Consider the following 25873-nt stretch of genomic DNA (forward strand, 5'->3'; position numbering starts at 1 on the left):
CTTATTTAATGATGGAGTTTTGCTTCTAAATTACATATGTACCTACTAATGATCAAATAGCTGATGTATTTACAGAAGCTCTAGGTAATGTAAAATTTGCAAAATTTGTAAAATTGTTGAATTTGTTTTGATTATCAATTTTGTAATTTTGAGAGGGGGGGGGTGTTAATATTATCGAAGAAGAATAGCCCATCTCAATATGTCAATGACTAGCAACGCTGTTTTTGCTGTAAGTTGTTGTAGTTGTCTGATGTCTGTCATCTTTTAGTTTAAATAAAAGTCTTCACAATACATTTTTCTTGCCAGTAACTCATTATAATTAATATTAACTCTAACACCTTCTTACTATCATTAATGTTATAGTTTTAACTTTATATCTATATATTATATTTATGTTTTAATAAATTCTTGAAATTGTATTGTTCCTGTCATACGAAGCAAGTGCTTTTGAACTTATCGTCATTTTTCTTTTTTCAACTCACAAATGAATGAAAAAAGTTATTATTATTATTATTTCGAATCATATTAGACTATTCAAATTCACCATGAAACATTGTCAACCACTTTCAAACAAACTTTGCAGTAATCGAAGAAATGTCAGCCATAAAAATGTACAGCTAATTGCAAACAACTTATTGGTTTTGGGCATTTCTTCAGCCGTACCTCACCTCAATTAAGAGTTGAGTCATATTGGAAAATTTTTAACAGATACACTTACATTTCAAAATAATTTCTTTGGTTCAGTAAAAAAAACAAATGAACAGTCTAGTACTTTATTTTGGTTTCCATTTATTTAAATACGAATTTGAATTCATTTCGGAAATCAAATCTATTTATTATTTGAAACAAAATCAACCTATGTACTATTTTGAAAATTCTAACAGTTTATTTATAAAAAGTTGTTGATAAAGTATTCTAATTACGCTGGCAAAAGATTTTCTATGACTTTTAGGACTATACTTCTCGTCGCTGGACATTGCGAAAACAATTTGGAGCATTTACTGGAATCCCCGCTTTTCCCGACTTCTATGGCCTGTTTCACTGCAGTTCCGTCTAACATTTCAGAGAGCAAGGTGTTACTAAAAACGAAATCAGTTGTTAATAGAACTTATTGCATTCAAACGGAATTTACTTGGATATCGCGTAAGCAAACTCGTCCAGAGTGTTGGATTCACCGTTATTGATATTGGTTTTGGCCTGATTCAGATAGGTACAGATCATTCGTTGAATGCAGGAGTTGCTGTCAATATTGTTTTGTTGCAAAGAGTTGTCTATCCTCGCCAAGAGTTCGTTTACTGAAGACATCTCGTTTTCCAAACCTATAATATATGTAAGAATTGAATAGAACTGGCCGATACTTAATGAAAATCCATATTAAAACTCATTAATACAGTTTATTGTATGAATTTAGAAGTAACTCATTTCACTTGAGAAAGCGAAACAAGTGTTATACAATGAACTGTATGTAAGAAAATCAGCATTTGTATTTCACTGTGCTCTAATATCTCTTGATTAAATTAATACATCAACAATATCAAAAGTATGACAATAAACTTATAGAACAAAAGTGCTTCTCAAAATTGATACCTTCAATTAAATCGTTGATAAAAACATTTTAGAGAATACCTTGGACAAGAATTCATTTTTCAATTAACATTTGAATATGTAATGCGTTAGATGATTTCAATGCGTACTTGAAGTAATAAATGTTGAAGTGGTTGAATTTGATAGAGGCTCGCATTCGTTATTGAGAAACCACTATATTTGAAGCATCGTTATGTATTGGTGTTTCATGAGGTTCTTTTCATTGAAAAAGTACTGTTTCTTTCGGTACGTTTTGAGGTACGTTTAAGACCTCTTTCAGAAATAAGGACTACTTGATCCATCTATCATTTGTGGCTAAGTACAATAATGATGAACCACAATTATGTGATATAAGAATGATCATGAATGTGATTTTTTTAAAAAAATTCATTATCGAATATATCTCTTTCCTCCTGATTGGATTTCAACTGTTTTTCAATTGATTAAGAATACTTTTAGCCCTCATGATATATGTTGAAGTTCTTTGTCAGTTCCAAAGTACAAATAATAAGAAAAGTTTAGTGACAACTATGAGAAAATGTAATAGAAATTTATTTCAAATAAGTCAATGAAAGTTTCTGAGACACTAACTACAATTTATAACTATAATTTTTAACTTTTACTTACTTTTCTGTCAACGTTCAGTGGTTCAGACTCTTAGCTACAGATCGCCTTCATTTTTAAAACGTGACTTAACAGTGCTGCATTCGTTCAAACAAGAGTAAATACAGAATGTTACCAAGGGGGGACATCAGGAAAAATGCTTTTTTAAAAATATTCATCATCCATAACTATGTTTCATTAGCCTCATGTTTTCGCAGTGCCGTCAGCAAAGTAACACGTAGCAGACTCAATCCCAAATTTGAAACTAGGGGGGCAAGCCACGGGCGTTCAGCTTGTAAAATTCCAAAAAGGAATGGGTGAATGAAATAAAGTCTTGGTATATTCAAAAGTGAACCAATTATTCGAAAATGTAGAGCGGTATTAAAAGAAGTATCGGAGATTAAAGATTTTTCCTGATGAACATTCAGAAGGGTGAAATAATGATGAAATTCCAGGTGTGAGCGAAAGAAACAGTAAGGAGTATCTACGATTCATTCCTGACTGCACAACGGTGGCCTTTTATTTGACTGTAAATTTGACCGTAATTTCCAGATCGAAAAACTTTTTTGATCCAAAACAATAGAATATTACTGGAGTTTTTTTCCCAACACCAAATCGTTATTTTTAACACCTCGGCACGTATTTCGATCACCAAGTGATCATCTTCAAGAGGAAGATTAAACAATAGAAACAATAGAAAATAGAAAAATGCATATTAGGGATGGCCGTAATTAGTCCTACTTCACTATATCTATTAGATTGCAAACGATAGAGAACTGTATCTGGTAAAGGATTGTTTATGTGCTGACTCAGCCAAAGTTATTAATATACAATAGCAGAATGAAAGTATCGCAGTGGAGATTTGTGAAAATATAAAGAACAAAAGTAAATGAGAACGGTTGTCAACTGCCATATGTAATACATAACAACGTCATTCATCATGAATATATTTCAGAATGACTTGTTTTTCTTCTAAAAAGTCATGTTTAAAAAATAAATTCAAATTTATGTGGTATAATTTTCAGCAAGATTCATAGCGCCTTGGTTGTCTATAAAAATTAAAAAACTAAAAGTATGTATTCTGACATATTTTTTTGCCAGAAATATAAATTCTTTACTGCTTAAGTGAGGGCGATAAATTCCGATTCTACTGTACTACTCAAAGAAACAAATCTTTGCTTTTGGCTGCATCTGTATATTGCTTCACTTCGAAGAATGAATATGTATCCACTAAAAAACTTCCTATCTACTCGATTTCCGCCCCAGTCTGCATCTGAATAGGCAGTTGCCATTTCACTTTCTTTTCGATACCTATTCTAATCCACATCATTTCGGCATCTCAGGTACCTCAAAAGATGACTCATGCCTTTCCAGTGATGCTTCGTTGAACAGTGATTAATTTGACTCATGAAAGTCACTGCAAAAGCCAAGTCCGGTCTTATTGCTATTGCCAAATATAAAAGACTAACCAATCGCTTTCTGGTAAAGTCGTTCATTTTCTCCGTCTAGCAAATTTTCGTAATCGATTGTATCCCACTTTGGATATTTATCTCCAACTTGTAATGTTGTGGTAGTTCCTTTTGAATTCATCATATTTATTTTTGTCAATGATTCCATACCAAAATTCTCATGATTCAAAACATCAATATATTCCAAATCTCCATACAATGATATATCGTCTACATACGTGGTGATTATTATTCCTTTCTCATTCCCATAGTACACATATGAATCTGATGTTGATCGAATAAAATTATGGCTCTTAATGAATAAATCAAGAGTTTTATTTTACATTAAACCTGATTGATGTAAACCATGAATACTTTTCTTCAAACTGCATACTTAATTTTTCAGTTCAGTTTCAGTTCAGTAACGGCAAACCAAGATTTGCCGTTAGAAGGTCGTTTCATTGAAAAAAGATTATTTGCATCCATGGATGATAGAACTTCCGTAATTTCAGAAGCACAAGTTGATGGATCTTTAGAGCTGAAACAAACATCTAGCTAGGGGAAATTTCGAAAATGTTCTTGAAGATCCTCCCATTCAGCTGATCTGTAATGCCAAACTTTGCGCGCCTCAGATTGTTCCCCAAAATTTATCGGTAATTCACTCAACACTGAAATGAGTTTGTGATCAGAAGATCCTAATGAAGACCTTACGGTGACTATGTAACTTTCTAGATTGGATGTTAGATATAGATTCAAAAGATTAGCATATTCACTATCACGGTCAGGAATCCTGGTTGGCTCATTCATAATCTAAGTAAGTTCGCTGCTTATTGCAAAAGCCTCAGCTCCGCGAACTTGTTCGTCGTTGATATTTGAAAATTTGAATCATTCGATATTGTGGACATCGTAGTCACGGAATATGGAAATTTCGGCACTGGGATGATTGATTTGCAGAAAGTCAATGGTATTTGCAAGAGAAGGGTTCCCTATATTGGGTATCGCTAGGTGGTCGATAAACATACCATATTAATTTGGTGATCTTCTGTGATATTATTTTGAACCACATAACATCAAAGTTTCGGGGTTCCAGCATTTCCTCTCATTGACAGAAGAGATCGCTTCTGATAAAAATAAATATTCCGAAGTTACGTCTGAATCGGGAGTGGAAATCATAGACGGGATATAGAAAATTGACGGGGTTTGTTGAAGCACTGACTTTGGTTTCTGTGAGTGCAAAAATATGAGGACTATTTGATTGCAGATATTGGTGCATTGAGTTTATATTTGAGTTGAGTCCTCTGATGTTGCAGAAATCGATTTTGAAGTTGCTAGTGGGCCTCTTAGCAACTGCAGTTACCTTGTTATTTCCCTAAGGACTGATGTCAGAAAGACTCTGCTGACTGTCAGAAATAGTGGTTTTCGAATAACCATCCATTGTGTTTTATTTTACATTAAACCTGATTGATGTAAACCATGAATACTTTTCTTCAAACTGCATACTTAATTTTTCAGTTCAGTTTCAGTTCAGTAACGGCAAACCAAGGTTTGCCGTTAGAAGGTCGTTTCATTGAAAAAAGATTATTTGCATCCATGGATGATAGAACTTCCGTAATTTCAGAAGCACAAGTTGATGGATCTTTAGAGCTGAAACAAACATCTAGCTAGGGGAAATTTCGAAAATGTTCTTGAAGATCCTCCCATTCAGCTGATCTGTAATGCCAAACTTTGCGCGCCTCAGATTGTTCCCCAAAATGTATCGGTAATTCACTCAACACTGAAATGAGTTTGTGATCAGAAGATCCTAATGAAGACCTTACGGTGACTATGTAACTTTCTAGATTGGATGTTAGATATAGATTCAAAAGATTAGCATATTCACTATCACGGTCAGGAATCCTGGTTGGCTCATTCATAATCTAAGTAAGTTCGCTGCTTATTGCAAAAGCCTCAGCTCCGCGAACTTGTTCGTCGTTGATATTTGAAAATTTGAATCATTCGATATTGTGGACATCGTAGTCACGGAATATGGAAATTTCGGCACTGGGATGATTGATTTGCAGAAAGTCAATGGTATTTGCAAGAGAAGGGTTCCCTATATTGGGTATCGCTAGGTGGTCGATAAACATACCATATTAATTTGGTGATCTTCTGTGATATTATTTTGAACCACATAACATCAAAGTTTCGGGGTTCCAGCATTTCCTCTCATTGACAGAAGAGATAGCTTCTGATAAAAATAAATATTCCGAAGTTACGTCTGAATCGGGAGTGGAAATCATAGACGGGATATAGAAAATTGACGGGGTTTGTTGAAGCACTGACTTTGGTTTCTGTGAGTGCAAAAATATGAGGACTATTTGATTGCAGATATTGGTGCACTGAGTTTATATTTGAGTTGAGTCCTCTGATGTTGCAGAAATCGATTTTGAAGTTGCTAGTGGGCCTCTTAGCGACTACAGTTACCGTGTTGTTTCCCTATGAACTGATGTTAGAAAGACGCTGCTGACAGTCAGAAATAATGCTTTTCGAATAACTTCCGCAAGGTAATGCTCTTGAATCAGCCCCCACCCAAAGATCCGATTGGGGAGATATTTCACCTCCGGAGTAGTTTAACCCTAGGAGCGCCATCATGCATTTTTCCTTACATTCCCACCCTTGAAACCGGAAACAGCGGCACAGTAACGAAACGTTAGCTCGATAGCAACTTCACGCTGCCTACCATCTACCATCCATTCCGTCCTTCGGGTTTAGAATCTTCATTACTTGATAATGGACAGTTTTTTCCGATATGTCCAAATTATATTCACCGAAAACATCTTAAGTGTTGATGCGATCCTTCTAACATATGTTTTAATTTGGAGGGCTCGTATTATTCGGATATTCTCGTTTACTCTGCTGCATTTTATTGAATAATCCACACATTCTAACTAAAGTCGCAGAGGACAGATATAATTATCAGTCATGATAATCGTTCTTGTCGTATTTGAATAATATAATGAAGAATTAATAAGTGTGATATCAAACTGTAATTATTATTTACCATAGAAGCCACGAATAATAGTTTTATTAATATAACATCATATTTCACTACTGACATTTTGAATATCGAGAGAACAGCTAGAAAAACAGATGAGAGCTGCCAACTATATATTATTTGATGGCAGATATTCACGGAGCCAGGAAAAATGGAATGCTTAAGAGATCCCAAACATAACACGGATAATAAATCATTTGAAGAATATAAAAATGACACCCGGCTAGCCCAGGGTTGCAAACCCTACCCAATAAATATGTGTCTAAAAAAGGATTATTTTATCAAGGATACCCCCTGTCACTTACGCAGCCGCATGTATCTTCACTTGATGGTGAATTTAGGCAAGTCCCTTGGATCCAACCTAACCTATCATAACCCAACCTAATAACCTTGTATCAAAGCAACTTAACTAACTTAACCCACCGAAAACCCATTGACATTCCACATGTCGTCCCCTTTGGTACTATCGCTTGATTCATCGATTTCCATCATTTCGTCTTTGACGCCTAATTTCATCCGATAATGAAAAAAGCATGAACTGTCTCTTAACTAAATGAGGTACAATCAACTGCCGTTGATGGAGAGAACAACAATATATGCTATGTATTCAATCTTGAAACAAGATGAAATCGAATACGAACGCCCAGAATTTATGACACGTTTGATCATACCTTTCACAAATTCATATAATTTCTATATTCATGAAATTTCACTGTATTTGAAATCAATATCCACTCTCTAGTTTTGCCAACAATACGTCTGTTTTCTACCAGAGTTCACGAAGAAAAATTAAATATACATTCGACATTTTCACTAAAAAATCGCACTTTCTATTAGGTGAAATTTTAAATTCCAAAATTCTAAACTAACTAAATTGTAGAATTCACATTATTGGTACTTATATAAAAAACATACTTCATGATATAAACATAAAGTTACTTTTTTCCTTCCTTCTTTGGAAAATTTACACATTTTTTTGTATCAAGATGGAGTAGTAGAAAGCCAAAAATTCTTTTTGGCGTTCCTATTCGATTTTATCTTGTTTCAAGATTTAATACGTGGCATATGTTGTTCTCTCCATCAACGGCAGTTGATTGTACCTCATTTAGTTAAGAGATAGTTTTTGTTTTTTCCATTATCGGATGAAATTAGGCGTCAAAGACAAAATGATGGAAATCGATGAATCAAGCGATAGTACCAAAGGGGTCGTCATGTGGAATGCCAATGGGTTTCCGGTGAATGAAAGGGTGGGTTGAGTTAGTTAAGTTGCTTTGATACAAAGTTATTAGGTTGGGTTATGATAGGTTAGGTTGGGTCCAAGGGACTTGCCTAAATTCACCATCAAGTGAAGGTACATGCTGCTACGTAAGTGACAGCATTTATCTTTCCGATGTCGGTGAAGTGGAAATAGCAATATCGTTTAGTGTCTACTGGTCGAGAACCTATCTCTACAGAACCCAAAAGAACTAGAGGGGGTATCCTCGATAAGATAATCCTTTTTTAGACACATATTTATTGGTTAGGGTTGGTAACCATGGGCTAGCCGTGTGTCATTTTTATATTCTTCAAATGAGTTATTATCCGTGTTATGTTTGGGATCTCTTAAGCATTCCATTTTTCCTGGCTCCGTGAATATCTGCCATAAAATAATATATAGTTGGCAGCTCTCATTTGTTTCTCTAGCTGTTCTCTCGATATTTGAAATGTCAGTAGTGAAATATGACGTTATATCAATAAAACTATTATTCGTGGTTTCTATGATGAATAATAATTACAGTTTGATATCACACTTATTAATTCTTTATTATATTATTCAAATACGACAAGAACGATTATCATGACTGATAATTATATCTGTCCTCTGCGACTTTAGTTAGAGTGTGTGGATTATTCAATGCAGCAGAGTAAACGAGAATATCCGAATAATACGAGCCCTCCAAATGAAAACCAATTGTTAGAAGGATCGCATCAACACTTGAGATGTTTTCGGTGATTATAATTTGGACATATCGGAAAAAACTGTCCATTATGTAGTAATGAAGATTCTAAACCCGAAGGACACAATGGATGGTTATTCGAAAACCACTATTTCTGACAGTCAGCAGAGTCTTTCTGACATCAGTCCTTAGGGAAATAACAAGGTAACTGCAGTTGCTAAGAGGCCTACTAGCAACTTCAAAATCGATTTCTGCAACATCAGAGGACTCAACTCAAATATAAACTCAGTGCACCAATATCTGCAATCAAATAGTCCTCATATTTTTGCACTCACAGAAACCAAAGTCAGTGCTTCAACAAATCCCGTCAATTTTCTATATCCCGGCTATGATTTCCACTCCTGATTCAGACGTAACTTTGGAATATTTCTTTTTATCAGAAGCGACCTCTTCTGTCAATGAGAGGAAATGCTGAAACCTCGAAACTTTGATGTTATTTGGTTCAAAATAATATCACATAAGATCACCAAATTCATATGCTGTGTTTATCGACCACCTAGCAATACCCACATAGGGAACTCTTCTCTTCACTTGCAAACACCATTGACTTTCTGCAAATCAATCATCCCAGTGCTGAAATTTCCATATTCCGTGACTACGATGTCCACAATATCGAGTGGTTCAAATTTTTAAATATCAACGACGAACAAGTTCGCGAAGCTGAAGCTTTTGCAATAAGCAGCGAACTTACTCAGATTATAAATGAGCCAACCAGGATTCCTGACCGTGATGGAGAATATGCTAGTCTTCTGAATCTATACCTAACAACCAATCCAGAAATTTACATAGTCACCATAAGATCTGCATTAGGATCTTCTGATCACAAACTCATTTCAGTGTTGAATGGATTACCAATAAATTTTGGGGAACAATCTGAGCCGCGCAATGTTTGGCAGCTGAATCGGAGGATCTTCAAGGCCATTTTCGAAATTTCTCCTACCTAGATGTTTGTGCTTGTGCTTCTGAAGTCACGGAAGTTTTATCATTCATAGATGCAAATAATCTTCTTTCAATGAAACGACCTTCTAACAGCAAACCTTGGTATGCAGTTTGAAGAAAAGTATTCATGGTTTACATCAATCAGGTTCAATGTGAAATGAAACTCTTGATTTATTCATGAAGAGCCATAATTTTTATTCGATCAACATCAGATTCATATGTATACTATGGGAATGAGAAAGGAATAATAATCACCACGTATCTAGACGATATCTCATTGTATGGAGAATTGGAATACCTATATTGATATTTTGAATTATGAGAATTTTGGTATGGAATTATTGACAAAAATAAATATGATTATTTCAAAAGGAACCACCACACCATTACAAGTTGAAGATAAATATCTAAAGTGGGATACAATCGATTACGAAAATTTGCTAGACGGAGAAAATGAACGACTTTACCAGAAGGCGATTGGTAGTCTTTTATATTTGGCAATAGCAATAAGACCGGACTTGGCTTTTGCACTGACTTTCATGAGTCAAATTGATCACTGTTCAACAAAGCATCACTGGAAAGGCATGAATCATATTTTGAAGAACCTTAGTACGATGAAAATATGTGGATTAGAATATCGAAAAGAAAGTGAAATGGCAACTGACTATTCAGATGCAGGCTGGGGCGGAAATCAAGTAGATAGAAAGTTTTTTAGTGGATACATATTCGTTCTTCGAAGTGAAGCAATATGCTGATTCAGCCAAAAGCAAAGATAACTCAAAAAATTCTTGGATTTCTACTACTCCATCTTGATAATAAAAATGTATAAATCTCCCAAAGAAAGGAAGGAAGTGATGAATTTAAAAAACAGTGACTCTATACATAGATGTGTAGATCATGCAAAGTAGTAACTTTGCATAATATAGACATGTATGTATAAAGTTACTTCTGTTAAAATTGATTATTTCCTTCATTTATTTGGAAGATTTTCACATTGTTTTGTATTAAGATAGAGTAGTAGAAAGCTAAAAACTTTCTTCCCCAAAAATCGGTCATTCCTAAAAATATAACCATTTCAATGTACCTCAAAGAATATAATTCGTATTCGAACCTATGCTCTCAGCATCTTCAATAGAATTCCTTAAAATGAAATATTTAATTACCGATAAAGAACTCCTCAATCCTCCTCAATCGGGAAAAGTAATGAACCGGATGGTTTGGTGTCTTGTGATCATTCAGTTCATTCATTACCGAAGAAACGACTAGCTTTTAACCTGCTTTCTATCTATTAAAAAAATTCAATTACACGAAAAAGAATATGTATCGATAAAAATACCAAGAGAAAACTATTCGTAGACTCTTCAAAATACTATTTGGCAAAAGGATAACTTCAATGTCAATCCTCCCACACACACACTCTTCAAAATATAGAAAATTCTAATTTCTGATTTGACAATAACTTTTCAAAATGGACGAAATTAACATGTCTACTCAAAAAATTAAAATAAGAGGGTGCCCACCCACAACAATCCATGTATACCCATGTCCCCCCTTTTATTCGACTGGCTATCGAATGTATCACATTCAGCCGGACTGAGTACTTACCAGAATCTATCTTTCTTAAAACAATATTTGGACCATCAAATAAAGCCGACAGAATCACCGGGTCTGATACTTACTCCTGTATCCTCCGTGTCCGCCAAACAAATGTGCAATCTTCGGCAAAAACAGGACGGCACCTAGTCCAATAAGCGCTCCCAGTGCTATACCTCCGATATCCAACTTCATAGGACTGATGGTGTATACCTCGTTTCCTGTTCCGTACTGCATACCACTTCCAGAACTACCGTAAGTTGCCTGAATGGGGATGATACCAAATCGTGATTCTTTTCTCTCTGGTTTCGAGTAATTATGGAATTTGGTGTGGAAATCCGGAATGTCCGACTCATAGTAGCGATGGTTGGGCTCGAATCCACTATAAAATAAGTTGAGTTTTCAAATTTCGCATTATTAAGTGGAATAGTAATACATTGGAAGATAGAAAAGTTTAAATGAAGTAAGCCTGGCTTAGAACTAAGAGTTTGCCTAATTCGTAAATTGTACATGCACCGTGACAAAAATCAGCTTTGAACCGACTTGAAGTTGAGGCCTTTTATTTTGGCTTCCTGAAACATTTGAGTCAAACTTTATGAAAGCTTCAATAAACCTTTCTGTTTGAAGAGCTGAAGATTCTAAAAAATACTGAAAGTATAAACTATAACTTTTATTTCTCGATCTTTTCCTTGTATAAAAGTTACCTTTACTGTCTGCTTCCGGAGAAACGCTCAGTCGCCCTTTCAAACTATTGAAACTATTGAAAAAATCGACTTTTCCATGAATTCATTTCTAGTAATAAACACTCGAGAAATGATACTTTTTTTTTCAAAATCGCATGCTGCGGACTTTTATTCACCTATTTCATAGAAAACCTAACACAACGTAGAAGTTGAAGAGTTTGAAAATGTACAAACAGATGCTTTTTTATTGGTGAGTGGTACGACAAACAAGTAAACAGGATAGTAGTAATTTCGATTTTATACTTTACCATTTTTCAAATTTACCATCTGTTGTCAATTATGAGCCTCAACAGAGACCGGATAGTAGGTTCAACTCGTATACAATATTTTTCACACAATAATTGGTATAATGACCACTGAGTCGATGAGTCCATTGCATTGACTTTTTGAAAGAAATGCTCGATGACTCTTTTAATAATGCTTATTTAGACGGACAAAATTGATTCCATCCAAATTTTAATAGTTTCCACTATTCGATCAAAAAATGAGATTTTCAGAACATAAAACTACATTTCCTGAATTATAGCGATTACACTGAAACTGTAACAAAGCATTTAGTTCAATTTTCTGAGAGCGACAAAAAAAGTTTTTCTATATTTCGATGTTCAATTTAACTCTGAAACTGTAACAAAGCATTTAGTTCAATTTTTTGAGAGCGACAAAAAAAGTTTTTCAATATTTCGATGTTCAATCTAACTCTGTCGGTTACTAATTTTCAGGCAGTTAATTTTTCAACTATCCATTTTGCGAGAAAATCTTTTTCACTTTTTTCATAGGACTCTTTGAAATTGAAATAATCTTTATTACTAGAAATTAATTCATGGAAAAGTCGATTTTTTCAATAGTTTGAAAGGTCGACTGACCGTTTCTTTTTATATATTTACATAATTTCTTATATGAAATATAACAATTACCATAAAACTGTCATGAAGTGTTTGTTCACCTTCTGAACAGGAACAAAAAAGTTTGGAAAGTTTACAAAAATTCAAAAATTCCAGAATTATTATAGTAAGAAAAAAGTTTCTAATGCTCTTTTGATTTTTACAAATTTTTAGGTCATATCTGTATTATAAGCTGCAAATTACAAATGTCATAGCTTCGAAATTCAGTTTGATACACTTCGAACTATTTGTCCTAGAAGTACCCGGCTTAACAAAGAAAACACAATTATTTTGGAGAAAATTTATTTGTTTCTCTCCTTGTGTCTCTATACACTTTTCCCAGCGACGTTCAATACGTTCGATACTGTTTTTATAATGAGAGCTATCTTGCTCCTCAATATAGTCATTAACTGATGCCGACATCACTTCTTCATCTTTATATCATTGACTGCTGGTAGTAGTACAGTTCATCAAACCGTTATACTCGTATAATGATACACTTATCCAAAAATAAATAAGTGGATACACTTATCCATAAATAATGATACACTTATCCGAATACAAATTTTCTTCATCTTCACTGCTATTTGTGCTGTGCTGCTATCGTCATTTGAATTCATAATCACTGGATATACCTCTGTTTAAACGTCTGTCAATGTTTTCTTTTCCCAATATTTTCGCTCTATATCTACTATATGTCGGCAACGCTTTTGCCATTCTTCGAAAGTGATTTGATCAAACTCGTGCTTCGCCAGTTTCCTCACATCTTCCAACTTGAAAGTTACATTCTTTTGGAACACGCTATTTTAACAGTAGCCCAAATGACTTCAATGGGATTTAAATCCGGATGATAGGGTGGAAGTCGCAAAACGTTATGTCCGTGTTCAAGCAGAACCTCATCAAATTTGTATCTAATATGATGCTTTTCATTTGCCTCGATCAACTAGTATAATTCGTGTTTGAGCATGTTATCTGTTTTAAAATCTGTTTTAAAATCTGTTTTTCCGTTAACCAGCTGTCGCACCCCTACGAACGACAACCCTCAGAAGTCGAAACTTGTGCGAGCTAAGGATTAACGAGGTCTTACCTTTTAACGTGTGATTCCTAACACGGGTTGGACGGTAGCAAGTGAAGATCGATCGTTCAGACTAGGGCTTGAACCACCGACCAACACGGCAGTCAATTCGAGTGAGTGAACAAAGCACCCACGCCGAACCGCTTGGCTACCGGCTGACCATGGGTGAACACAATGCTTTTGTCGTGCGCTACTTCACAAAGCCGCATTCCTAGAATTTGTGTTGGGGGCTAGATTAATTTGAATATTATGGTATGGAGCATGTTGTGCCTGATTTAAATATTAGCCGACAATTAGGTATAAAGCCCATGTCACCCCCTGCATGGACAATAATGAGTCTTGGTCCCTTCGCAATATTTTTAAGTAACCTTCTGCAGGATTCATCCGTCCAGTTTTTGGAAAATGTATTTTCACGTTGAAGGTATGTTTCATCAAGAAACACAATTGGTCGTTGTTGGCTACGGAAACAATTGTTTTTTTGTAAATACTTGATCCTCAATGCTCCAATGTTCATTTTCTTTATTAAAATTTCTCTATTATTTTCAGTCCTTCTCCATTTGAAACCTCATTTGTTGAAAATTCAATCTCATTTGTTGAGATGTTTGGGATGTCACAATTTCCAAAACGTCATTTTAATGTTGTGTTGGAACTTTTTTACCATATTCGACACCCTTCCATCTCATGAAAGTCGTTAATGATCCGTCTAATATTGGAATACTCATACTTGGAAATATCAGTTACTGGTGCTCTTCTAGACCGCTTCTTTCTTGTGCTGAAAAATTTTATTTCTCCCTTCTTTCCAAATATTATTTGCTCCTCTTCTTCAACCACAGTTCCAATGGTTCTTATTGAAATACCTAATACAAAATAAAGATTTGTTTTGAAATAATTATTTTTTAATTTCATTTAATGTTACCTGTAGCGAAAGATGTTTCATTTTCCATATTTGATAACGTAACCGACTCACATTTAACACTTTGAAAATAATTGAACACTTTAAAAATTACTTCACGAGCCTGACTCTTGATGAATTACCATTAAATTATTTACAATATTGTACCCGTTTTCATAAAAAGTTCGTATGGGGGCGACAGCTGATTAACGAAAAAACAGATTTTTTTTAACATCATTTTCTGCCCATTGTGTTGTTAATAATTTTGTATCTATATACAAATAAAAATACCATATGTTTTTTCAATTAATGAAATAATATTGGCAAGTGATATTATTTCAATATTGCTGGATATTCACAATTTTTCTGAACAATATATATTTCACATTGTTATCCCAATATTTCATTCCAATGAATCCATAAATATAAATTCTTTTTTTAGAAAAAAAGTTTTTGACTATCTACATCTCCATTTTCATACGAAAAATGTTGAACCTTCCAAAGAAAGTAAGAAAGCAATTGATTTCAAAATGAAGTCTTCACAGATGGAAAAGTAGATAACCAAAACCTTGCTTTCCCAAAAATGTATCTCTCCTAAAGTATACCTTTTTCAATTTCATACATTTTTATATAGTTTTCCAAAATCTAAACGATATTGTTAAGCAATATTAGTCTAATATCTCCAAATTTTCAATCTTCTTCTGAACAATGAATTCTCCACAATATTGTACACATGTTTCGATAACAATTTATCCCTATCTGTATTGTTGTCGAATATTTTTCAAATATTTTTCAGTAATAATATTTATCCAATATCACATTTTTTCAGTATAAATTACAATATTGAACTAGGTACTGTTTTTTATAATACTAAACTAAATTTGGCCCAATTTATGTGTGCAAATTTCATAAACTACCCCTCTTCACAAACTTAATTTTCAAAAAATATATCACATGTTTCGCTAACACAGTAGTTTTCTCCTAGAAAATGTCGTGATATATTTTTTGAAAATTAAGTTTGTGAAGATCGAATTGAAGGGTGTAGTTTATGAAAGTAATATGGGTCTTCATCAAGTAACGGCCGAATCAACCAGAAAAATTTTGTATGCTACTTGGACAGTATACTAGTCTCAAAGGTCTTAGTAATAAAAACTTATAATTCACCAGAATTATCCTTTCCCGAAATCATTTCTGCAAACACTGGTCTTCTATAAACACATTGTAGAGTGCAAATTTCAATTGACAAAAAAAAGGCGATTTTCCTTGTCTTCTCGATAGCCACATAAATTTGACAAAATTGCATTAATATCTAGTTATGTAACACTGCCAACGAAAATAACCATTCAGTTTCATGAACCACAAATAATTATGTTATAACGTTATTTGAAGTGATGAATAACAGCGCAAGTGTTCCAAAATGTACAATGATTCAAAGTGGGGAAGAAAGGTTTTAGTTTTCTACTGCTCCATCTTCATACACAAACTTGTGGGAATCTACCAACGAAAAAAAACTGTTCTTTCCCGAAAATCATTCTCTCCGGAAAATATCCCCCTTTCAATTCAAACCTATAATTATTATTGTAAGGAGGTTGGCAGACAATATTTCCGTCATCAACTTGATTGTCAAGGACATTCTATGAATAAAATCGAATTAATTTTTGCATTATTCAGACCACATATTTCTGGCATTTCAAAGCACCATATCTCCCAAAAGAGTTCACAATTTATAAAACTCAAGCAGCAATGCTTGTCCCCCATTTCCATTGGGAAATGACAACTCCGCTTAGAGTGTTGCTGTAGTTTTAGCAAAAAAAGTCCTTTTTGCAAAAAGTTATTTCAGTGGCAGTTATACCTTTCTGTACGTTTTCGGATGCATGTATATATCAACTACAAAAGTTGATCCTGAAAGATGGATGTCATTTTGTTAAATTGTGGGTGATTACCAAATGAATAAACATCAATAGAATTAGTGTAACGATTTTCCGGGTTTGAAGGCCGTGGATATTTTAAATTCCTATGAAGAAATTCCAAAAATCCACGACATTCAAACCAGGAAAATAGTTACACTGAAAACTTCGACCGCGAAAGCCTTATCCATTTTTGAACAATAGAATTAGTTAGATATAGTGTATGTTCAAAGCTTACTACTTCAATTTCATTATCTTGAGAAAGAATACTTATATTCAAGAAGAAACCGCGACTCAACCATTTCCGGACATTGCAAAGATACAATATAACAATAACAACCAAAATAATAGTAATAATATGATTTATCAAGCTCGAGGAATAACAGGACCTAGACTTTTCAGTCAAGTTTCAATATTGTCGGTTTTGATCATCTTCATGCTCCCGAACATTTGAAAGTTTTGATCACCTGTTAAAATAGAGATGTGATTTTTTCAACGAGAAAATTCAAATCCTCTTCCATCTCATTCAGCACGAAATGAAGCATTGAAAATGTTTACGTTGTGAATGAATACCTTTTCCTCTACATTTGACTCCATTTCAATTTTTGTTAAGAAGCTTTTGAGCAGAAATGGGCAAAAATATGCAGAGCTTCATTGAAGGATTGAAAAAAAAATAGAAACTCAACGAAAGTTCACACTAAAGTTGAAATAATTAATTTGTTATGAATGTTCAAAGCCTTGTAGATCTACATGACTACATGGCTGAAAAACTCAACATGATTATTTCTGAAGAAAATGGTACACATCGCAAAATCATTTATTGAAGTACTGTCACAACTTCAAGCCAGAATTACCCCCATAAGTACCGAACGTATCCCTCGCCTCGTTGTCCAGAAGCTCTTCCTCCTGCTGATGCTCCAAAAGCTCCCGCTCTATCCTTAATAATTCTTCTTGGATAGCCTCCTCCTCAGCCCTGGCTACCATATCAAAAACAGCAGCTCTTGCCTCTTCCTCCACAAACTTATGCCACTTTTCCCTAGCTAGCCTGGTTCTCTCCTCTGTAAGTTGATCCATTTCTATTCGCTCCAAATCACTAACTTCCCTGTTATACAGATACTTGAAAAGCCAGTGCCCCAGGTAGTGGATGGGATCCCGCGGCTGTACTGCTGTTATCTCAGTCAAAGCCAATGTTAGAGGGGTCCCTAGATGTTCGATGAGGTAAGTAACATCTTCTGAGGCCAGTCTACTCTTCTTGGAGCTCATGCTTCCGTCATCCGATTCTGATCTCGTTGAGGACTCTCCTTCTTTCTCATTCTTAACCATGGGAGATAATTTTATGAAGTCAGAAATCCTCATGTTCTCCAGCAAGTTTTGTTCTCTCGCTTCCGAGTAAGTTATTAACCTACCGGACTGGGTAATTAACATACCGTCCTCGGTAATTGTCAAACCTTTCGCTTCCGGTGTCGTTATGTTCGTTGCAGTTTTCCAACCAGACGTTTGGAGCTCCGTGAAATGATCCAGGGCTTTCTCTAGAGCTAGGAGTTCGATCTTTTCATCTGTGTCTCTTTGACTAGAGAAGTGGACTTTTTGAGCCTCCACAAGTAAAGCTAAGTAGTCCAAGTTCTTCTTCAGCTGCTCTAGGCTGTGATCTAAGATATCTATGCTACTTTCGTAGCCAGCTTGAGCAAGAAGGATCTGCTCCTTGATGAAGGTATGCTGCTGCTGGTATCGCTCTTCACACTTTCCGATGTTGTTTTGGATTTCCACAATTTTGAACGCGGTCTGGGAGGCTGTTTCTGAAGTAACTCCTTCGGTTTCAAGTTTCTGCTTTTCTTGACTGAGCTGAGCTATCTTTGACCTGGATTCATATCGGATTTCATACATTTTGTAGTTTAGCAGAACCAGTACCATTTCGTTTCTTTCGATGATTTCCAGTCTTTCTCTTATGTCTTGAACTAGTTCTTCCGAATGATTTTCAACAGATGAATAAGTATTTTGAATGGCACTGATATCTTCAGGTATTTCGAATATGTCATATTGATGAGATTGAAGTTTCTTGTTGGATGCGTGAAACTGGATTTTCAGTTCGCCTAGTAAATTATCGATATTTTCAGTCATGATTATATTGGCAATGTCAGTGAATGTTTTGACAATGTAGTCTAAGGGAACTGACATTTTTCGTATTTGTTTTAATGCCAAGTTGAAATGTTGGCTGTGTCAATGAGTGTTACCGGCTTCAGTTCTGACAGTCAGACCAGCTGATTTTTTTCAAAATTGCGTTCTTTCCATCTGTATACCTACCATTATAATTTGATAATTCTCAGAAAATCATATGGGATCAATGATTCTCTACTACTTATCGAAAAAAAACAAGTATTCATTTAAATTGGAAAGGTGATATTTTTAGGAGATATTAGTTTTTTGGGAAATATTTCTAGCTTTCTACTTCTCCATCATAAAACAAAAAAATGTTGGGAACTTCCAGAGTTTCTTCCAGATATAAACTGGAAAAAGAACCCTTTCGAAAATACTTTCACATAAACATTGAATTACGCAAAAATCAGTTTTTCCTTTCAGTTTGTTCTACAAATATCAATTATGAATTTGCATAATATCTGTTCATGTGAAAGTAGTTGTTTCGAAAGGGTTTTTTTCTATTTTGTATCTGAAAGATACTTATGTGTATGATTTTCATATATTCATGAAAAGTTTGTATTGTAGTTATATTCTTTTTTCGTTCCTTTGAAAAATTTAAACAATTTTTGTTCAATGATGAAGTAATATATTGAAAATATCTGTTATACATGTTATGAAATTAGAAATTCAACTAACACATTATTGTGAGATTTTCACTAAACAGTTTACTAAACTGGTTTGTGAATTGTTTAGTGTAATTTTCACAATGAAATGTTACTTGAATCTGTTGCCAAAGCCAGAAGTAACAACTTGTTTTTTCCACTTTTACGGTCTTGAATATGAAACCACATACTAAATTATTTGAAGTGCATAATCAACTGCAGAGTTCAGGAAAACTTTGATACACTCTATCGGTTGCAACAGTTTCATGAAGATAAATTCAAATTTTGTATATATGTATACATCAGTTACTTTAGCAATAAAGTTCAGCAATACTTATTTTTTCTGTCTTACTAATGTCGCGAAAACCATCTAGAGATAGTTATGATGATTGAAAAGAAGTAAAATTACAGAGATGAATTTATAAATTCTGGCGTCGTTGGCGGCAAAGCTCTAGCAACTTTTTCATCAAGAATCCTGCCACCTTCATATTTCAGCATGTTAATACTGACTAGGAAAGGAATAAACTGGAACAGATGTAATGAAAAATTCAGGGGTCGGGTGCAGCATAGCTCTAGCAACTTTTCATTAGGAATCCCCCCACCTTTATATTTTGGCACGTTATTATTGACTGGAAAAGAAGTGAAATGTCAGAAACGAAACAAAAAATCCGGAAGTTGGGGGCACAGCTCCATTAACTTTTTCATTTGGGATCCTGTCTTATTCTATATCCTTCATATTTTAGCACACTATCACTAACTAGAAATTAGGTGGAATGACAAAGACGAAATCAAAAGTCCTGGCGTTAGAAGCGGCGGAGTTACTGCAAATTTTTCATAAGGAATTCTGCCACCTTCATAGTTTAGCAATGAAATGGCATAGACGAAATAAGAAATTTGGAAGTCGGAGATGACACGGCGCCAGCAGCTTTTCTATTAGGGATCCTACCACCACCATCATTTAATACATTATTACTGACTCAAAAAGAAGTGAACCAGCAGAAATTAAATAAAAAAACTGGGCGTCTAGGGCGACACAGCTTTAGCAACATTTTCATCAGGCATCCTGCCACGTTGATTCCAAATTTCGAATTTGCGAAACAGCTCTGATAAAAATACCTGTTACATTGATCGAAGATAATGCACTCTAACTTAATATCTGTAAGCTCTGTTGATCGCCCACATGGGGGACATATGTTTGACATCTGTTTCACTAATTGAGTCATATGCTATTTTTTATCGATATTCGTTAGGTTGAAAAAATTTTGTAGTGGAATATTTTCTTGAAAGAAAAAAGACCCAGCAAAATCCTAATGGGGATCTCGGTGGGTTTTTTTGAACTATTGATATGATGTAGTCCATTTAATTCTAAACACAAAAATTAACTGTTTTGCCGCTAGGGATCGTTAAAATCACCCCTTCCTTCGAATAGACTATTTATTTTCGAAACCGGGAACAACATTTTCACCTATTTCATTATAGATAATGTTGCAAATGATTATGCTCCTTCATAAAAAAAATCTTAACCCCTCCCTCTTCACCCCACCACCTATTATGGAACACAAAAAAACAATATCTAGATTACTTTGAAATGCATCGTCGGATATTTGAATATGCTTGAATTAGGCAAATAGCAGTTTTACATGATTATCCCCCTTCCTCCGAGGAGTACAGAACAATGTTTCCAAATCTTTGAAATGTTATTGCGAAAAAAATAATTAGGTGATAACCCCAAAAATGGATAGATTTGTTGCTCAGGATAGACGATTTATTTTCAAAACCAGAAAAAAAAAGTTTCACCTGTTACATTGTGGCTAATGTTGCATAAGTTTGTGCTCTTTTATAAAAATATTCACCCCTCCTCTTCCGCCCAGCTCCTATTATGAAACACAAAAAATGATATCTGGATTTTTCTGAAATGCATCGTCAAATATTTGAATATACTTGAATTAGGAAAATATCACTTTTTCATGACTTTCTCCTCTTCTACGAGGGGAACAAAACATAAAAAGCCACTCATTTTTTAAAATTTTAAATATGATGCAGTTCATGTTATTGTGAATAGAAATTAGCAAGGGGATAAACCCCAAAAATGGATAGTTTTGATGCTGGGAGGCGGGAACGATATTAGTACGTGTTTAATTTAAGATTATGTTGAGTCATATTGTATTTTTTCATAAGAATTGCAAAACTTCCCTTGTCCCCAACCCGTTTCAAATCAAGAAAAAACATTCCCGACAACTTGTAGATGCTTCATCAAAATAAATATTTAAATTATCTTAGATTAGCGAAATCGTACATTTGTTTAATTATACCTTTCCTCCCTTCATGTTTGTGTGCTTTAGGACTGCACGTAGAATATACGCTCAAGTAGAATCATCGTGCACCACTGGGTCAATCTATTCGCAAAATAGGTAGATATGTCATGTTATTTTGGATATACATCATTGTGATGATGATCTTTGTATATTAGGATTTCTATTTAAATAAACATCTATCTATCTATACCTACTGCTCTTTAAAAATATATATCCCCTTCTCGACCCCATCATTTCGATGATGGGGTCGAGATCAAAAGCATCCAAAAATTGAATAAATGTGCATTATAATGAACGTATGTTTATTAAATTAATTTAAAGGCGGCTGCGAACCATCTTTTTGACATGCTAGTAATTGTCAAGCTCATGCATTGTATTTATTTCGTTACATCTCAGTTATAATTATTCATAATTGTTGTGACATTCTTGTTCTTGTTTGTGTTTTCAAATCTTACTAAAGTTGTGATTTTGTATATGGGATCATTATAATGGCGTACCAAATTCAAGGAAAGTGTTATGTATGTGAAATTTTTTTTCGGCCAGAACAATTATCACGAATGAATAGAGAAGAAAACGTGAATAAACGAACAGTAGCAGTTACTCGTCGAAATGCTGTTAACAGACCTCCTTTTCAAGTAGATAATGGACGCCTTTGCATTCATTGTAGTCGATCAATTAGTCAAGAATTAATAGATGTAGAAAATAATCCTGCCTGTTTGAGACTCAATGTTTTGAGTCAAACTACAAACTCTACTTGCTTTATTTCTGATGAAGTGAATGACATTCATAGACTTTCAGTAGAATTAAGAGTCGATGCATTCATTTAAACCAATATTTACATACCTGAAGACGTTAGATCGTGTCAGGATGATAAATCCCATATTTTAAATATTCTTCTGCCTAGTTTGCGTTTTATAAATAGACCGTAAGTTCTGAAATGTTCTCAGTTACAACAATTTCTTACAACAAATGAGAAAATCACGAAACACTCTTTCAGGAAATATGTACAGCGATGAAAATTGTTTTAGTGATGAAGAATTCCAAAAAAGCTTTTCTGTGACATGGAAATGGATTGAGATATGTGAGGAAAAAGATTTACCCACTTTTCTATGCAAGATGCGGCATGGCCTATCTAATGTGTTTCGTGGGTTATTTAATACCAGTTCGGTCATATCCTTAGAGAGAAGAGCTTTAATGCTGAGATTTATCAAACAGTTTATTGGTTTCAACTGAATAACAAGAGAACAGTATATGCAAAATCACATGACATATTTTGCTAATTGACTGTACCTATAACCACGAGCCGAATGTTCAGAAAACAATTGTTTACGCTGATTCTTTTCATGGGTACATTCTGAAATGCAGTATTTTCATAGATTTGAGGCAGTCGTATAGCACACTCAAAGGAAGACATTTATTGAAACTGGTTTTAATGGTAGCTCCGGATGGTTATATTTTGGATATACAAGGACCATACTTTTCGGACAGCCGTAACAATGATGCACAATTACTAAGGAATTAATATGAAAGAGATCACGCGGGCATGCAGATTTGGTTCAATCGAAGTGATATTTTTATAATAGTTCGAGAATATCGTGATTCAATCCCTTTTACGGAAGAAAACGGGTTTTTATGTATGTCTCCACTTTTGAGACATGGTCAGCGCCAACAATTTACAACGGAAGAAGCTAATGCATCCTGGTTAATAACCAAAACCAGGTGGATCGATGTTCAAGTTTATGGCTGACACTATTCCTCTGCAACATGCCCTACATATAGGCGACTTTTTTAGGTTAGCTGAAGCGATAATTAATAGGTAGGTGTTTAGGCTGCATTTTCATTCTGTTTAAGTATTGTTGAATAATTTTCGTTTATTCTATCAATTATTGAGTGAATAACAATTTAGTAACTCAACATAAGAATCAAGCAGCATTTAAAGTAATTGTTATGTAACATTTACTATAAAAGTTACTAATAAATTGATGAATGTAGCGTTACTACGTGGTAGGAGATCATAATGAAGAAAAGAGAATTGGAACTTTCTATGTTTTTACCACTTTTATTTGTAACTAACGTTACTGCAGTTTCGTCCTATAACGACATTTTCAAACTTATACATTAAAAAACTACGAATAAAAGTGGCAAAAAACATAGAAAGTTTCAATTCTCTCTTCTTCATTATAAAAGTTACCTTTGAAGTTACCATTAGCCGACATAACTGAACTTTATTTATGAATTGACAGTTCCCTTAGTAGGAAATAGTTATTATCATAAAAAGTACGGAAAGAGCACCTTTCCCGCATGAGTCTGCCGTTACTCCGTTTTGCATTGTTCGAATAAGCAGTCGAGTGTGGGAAAGTACCTTTCCTTATGAGTTAGTATCAGGATTTTTTCTACTAGCGCATTAACTCACCTGAATATATTATTGCGTGCGCAAAAAACTCACTTGAATAAACTTCAGCATGCGGGAAAATTACACTTCTCAAACTAAATTGCGTGCGGTTATAGGGCGAATCACACACGCTTGTAGATAATTACGTAACGTTCACGTTATCATTTCCTACATGCACATTTTCACATCATTTCAAGCCGTACATCCATGCAGGGGACTGCATTGATGTGGACAACTCTACTAACTAACGTTGCGAACGCTATGAAAAAGTTTGATATTTTCCTCATACAAGAACCCTTAGTCTATGGGATTGGGAGTAATCCAGCAAAATTTGATTCACAACATAACCTCAGAGACAGTATTAGAATTTATACCATAAATTATAAAACAATTTCATCCATATATTCTCAAATTAAAACCCCTCTCAGCAACAAAGAAAAATCTAATATTGTATATAGTATTCCATGTTCTTCTTGTAATTCAATTTACATTGGTGAGACCAGTCGTAATCCATCTGAAAGAATCACGTCACATAAAAATGACTGCAGACTCAACAAACGTACTTGTGGACTAGCTGAATATGTTATCTTTTCAGATCATGTTATGGATTATGAAAATACATAAATTTTATCAGTTGAAACTAATAAAGTCAAAAGGCTATTTCTGAAAATGATTCTCATAAGTAAAAATTATAATAACTTAAACAAAAAATCAGAAATGCAAAATTTTAATCAAATTTACAATTATATTTTAACTTTTGATCAATAAAATTGAACAAATAATTTCAATATAAGAAAAATTATACATCACTAATAATTCTTCACTTACATTTAAATCTCACTGTATATGCATATATTATAATAATCACAATTTATCTGATACTGTAACAAAATTTTCAACGTCACATTTGCATTTGACTTTTTGGTTTTTTATGTTTGGATTTATATGCCTTTTTTATATTTCAAAGTGACTTTGGTGAGTCTTTTGTAACATTCTACCATTCTGTCTACCAATTCATGAGGTACGCTTTCAAATTATAATCTCTCTAATATTTTTATTAATATGCAAATACTGGGAATTTTTTATTCAAAAAATCTTATGTATATTATATATGTTGTTATAACATATATTCTTCGTGTGACTATGAGGCAAAGTGAATTCGGTAACGAGATTTCCATTCAGATAAGAAAATTTTGAATGACCTGGGTTAACGGACTCACTTAAATTAGTATTTCAATAAAGAACTTCGCTACAGCCTATGAAACATCTCGGAAATTACTCACTCATCATCAGGTTGACGAATCTTTGGACTACCCAGAGCGTCATTTACTAGAAACACAATCAAACAAAATAGTGATTTCATTTTGAAAATTCGAATAGTCACAATTTTATGTTCAACTAATGCAAATCGAGCCAGTGTTATGTTTTATATGAAACATGTGACACAGACGCTTGGACAAAAACAATTGACAATGCCGAGTTTCGTCAATATAATTATCTCGAGTAAAGAAAATTTCGCTTTCTTTTGGATGCAACCCGAGGAAGACGAGTTATGCGATGTTTGTTTCACCTAGTGGATTATGAAATGGAGAATTGAAGTCACGACCATTTTCTGGTCTGCTGTCTCAAGAGGAAATGTCACACTTATTAATTGACTTTTCATATATAGTCA

At 34.2% G+C, this 25873-nt stretch overlaps 2 protein-coding genes across 2 annotated transcripts; both read right to left on the reverse strand.

Annotated features, from left to right (window-relative positions):
- Nucleotides 1-759: 759 nt before the first annotated feature.
- Nucleotides 760-25608, reverse strand: Desi (DM4/DM12 domain-containing protein Desiccate). Its single transcript, XM_074185973.1, has 4 exons — nucleotides 25485-25608; nucleotides 11285-11580; nucleotides 1133-1319; nucleotides 760-1079 (listed from the first exon to the last, which is right to left on the reverse strand). Exons 1-4 carry the CDS (start codon nucleotides 25562-25564, stop codon nucleotides 920-922), a joined length of 723 nt encoding a protein of 240 aa, XP_074042074.1. The 5' UTR covers nucleotides 25565-25608; the 3' UTR covers nucleotides 760-919.
- On the reverse strand, nucleotides 17498-18886 carry LOC141487264 (uncharacterized). Its single transcript, XM_074186155.1, has one exon. It carries the CDS (start codon nucleotides 18869-18871, stop codon nucleotides 17528-17530), a length of 1344 nt encoding a protein of 447 aa, XP_074042256.1. The 5' UTR covers nucleotides 18872-18886; the 3' UTR covers nucleotides 17498-17527.
- Nucleotides 25609-25873: the final 265 nt, after the last annotated feature.

The sequence above is a fragment of the Leptinotarsa decemlineata genome, unplaced genomic scaffold, assembly GCF_025532065.1.
Source record: "Leptinotarsa decemlineata unplaced genomic scaffold, Ldec_3_MD MMD2_tig00078422_RagTag_RagTag, whole genome shotgun sequence".
Lineage (NCBI taxonomy): Eukaryota > Metazoa > Arthropoda > Insecta > Coleoptera > Chrysomelidae > Leptinotarsa > Leptinotarsa decemlineata.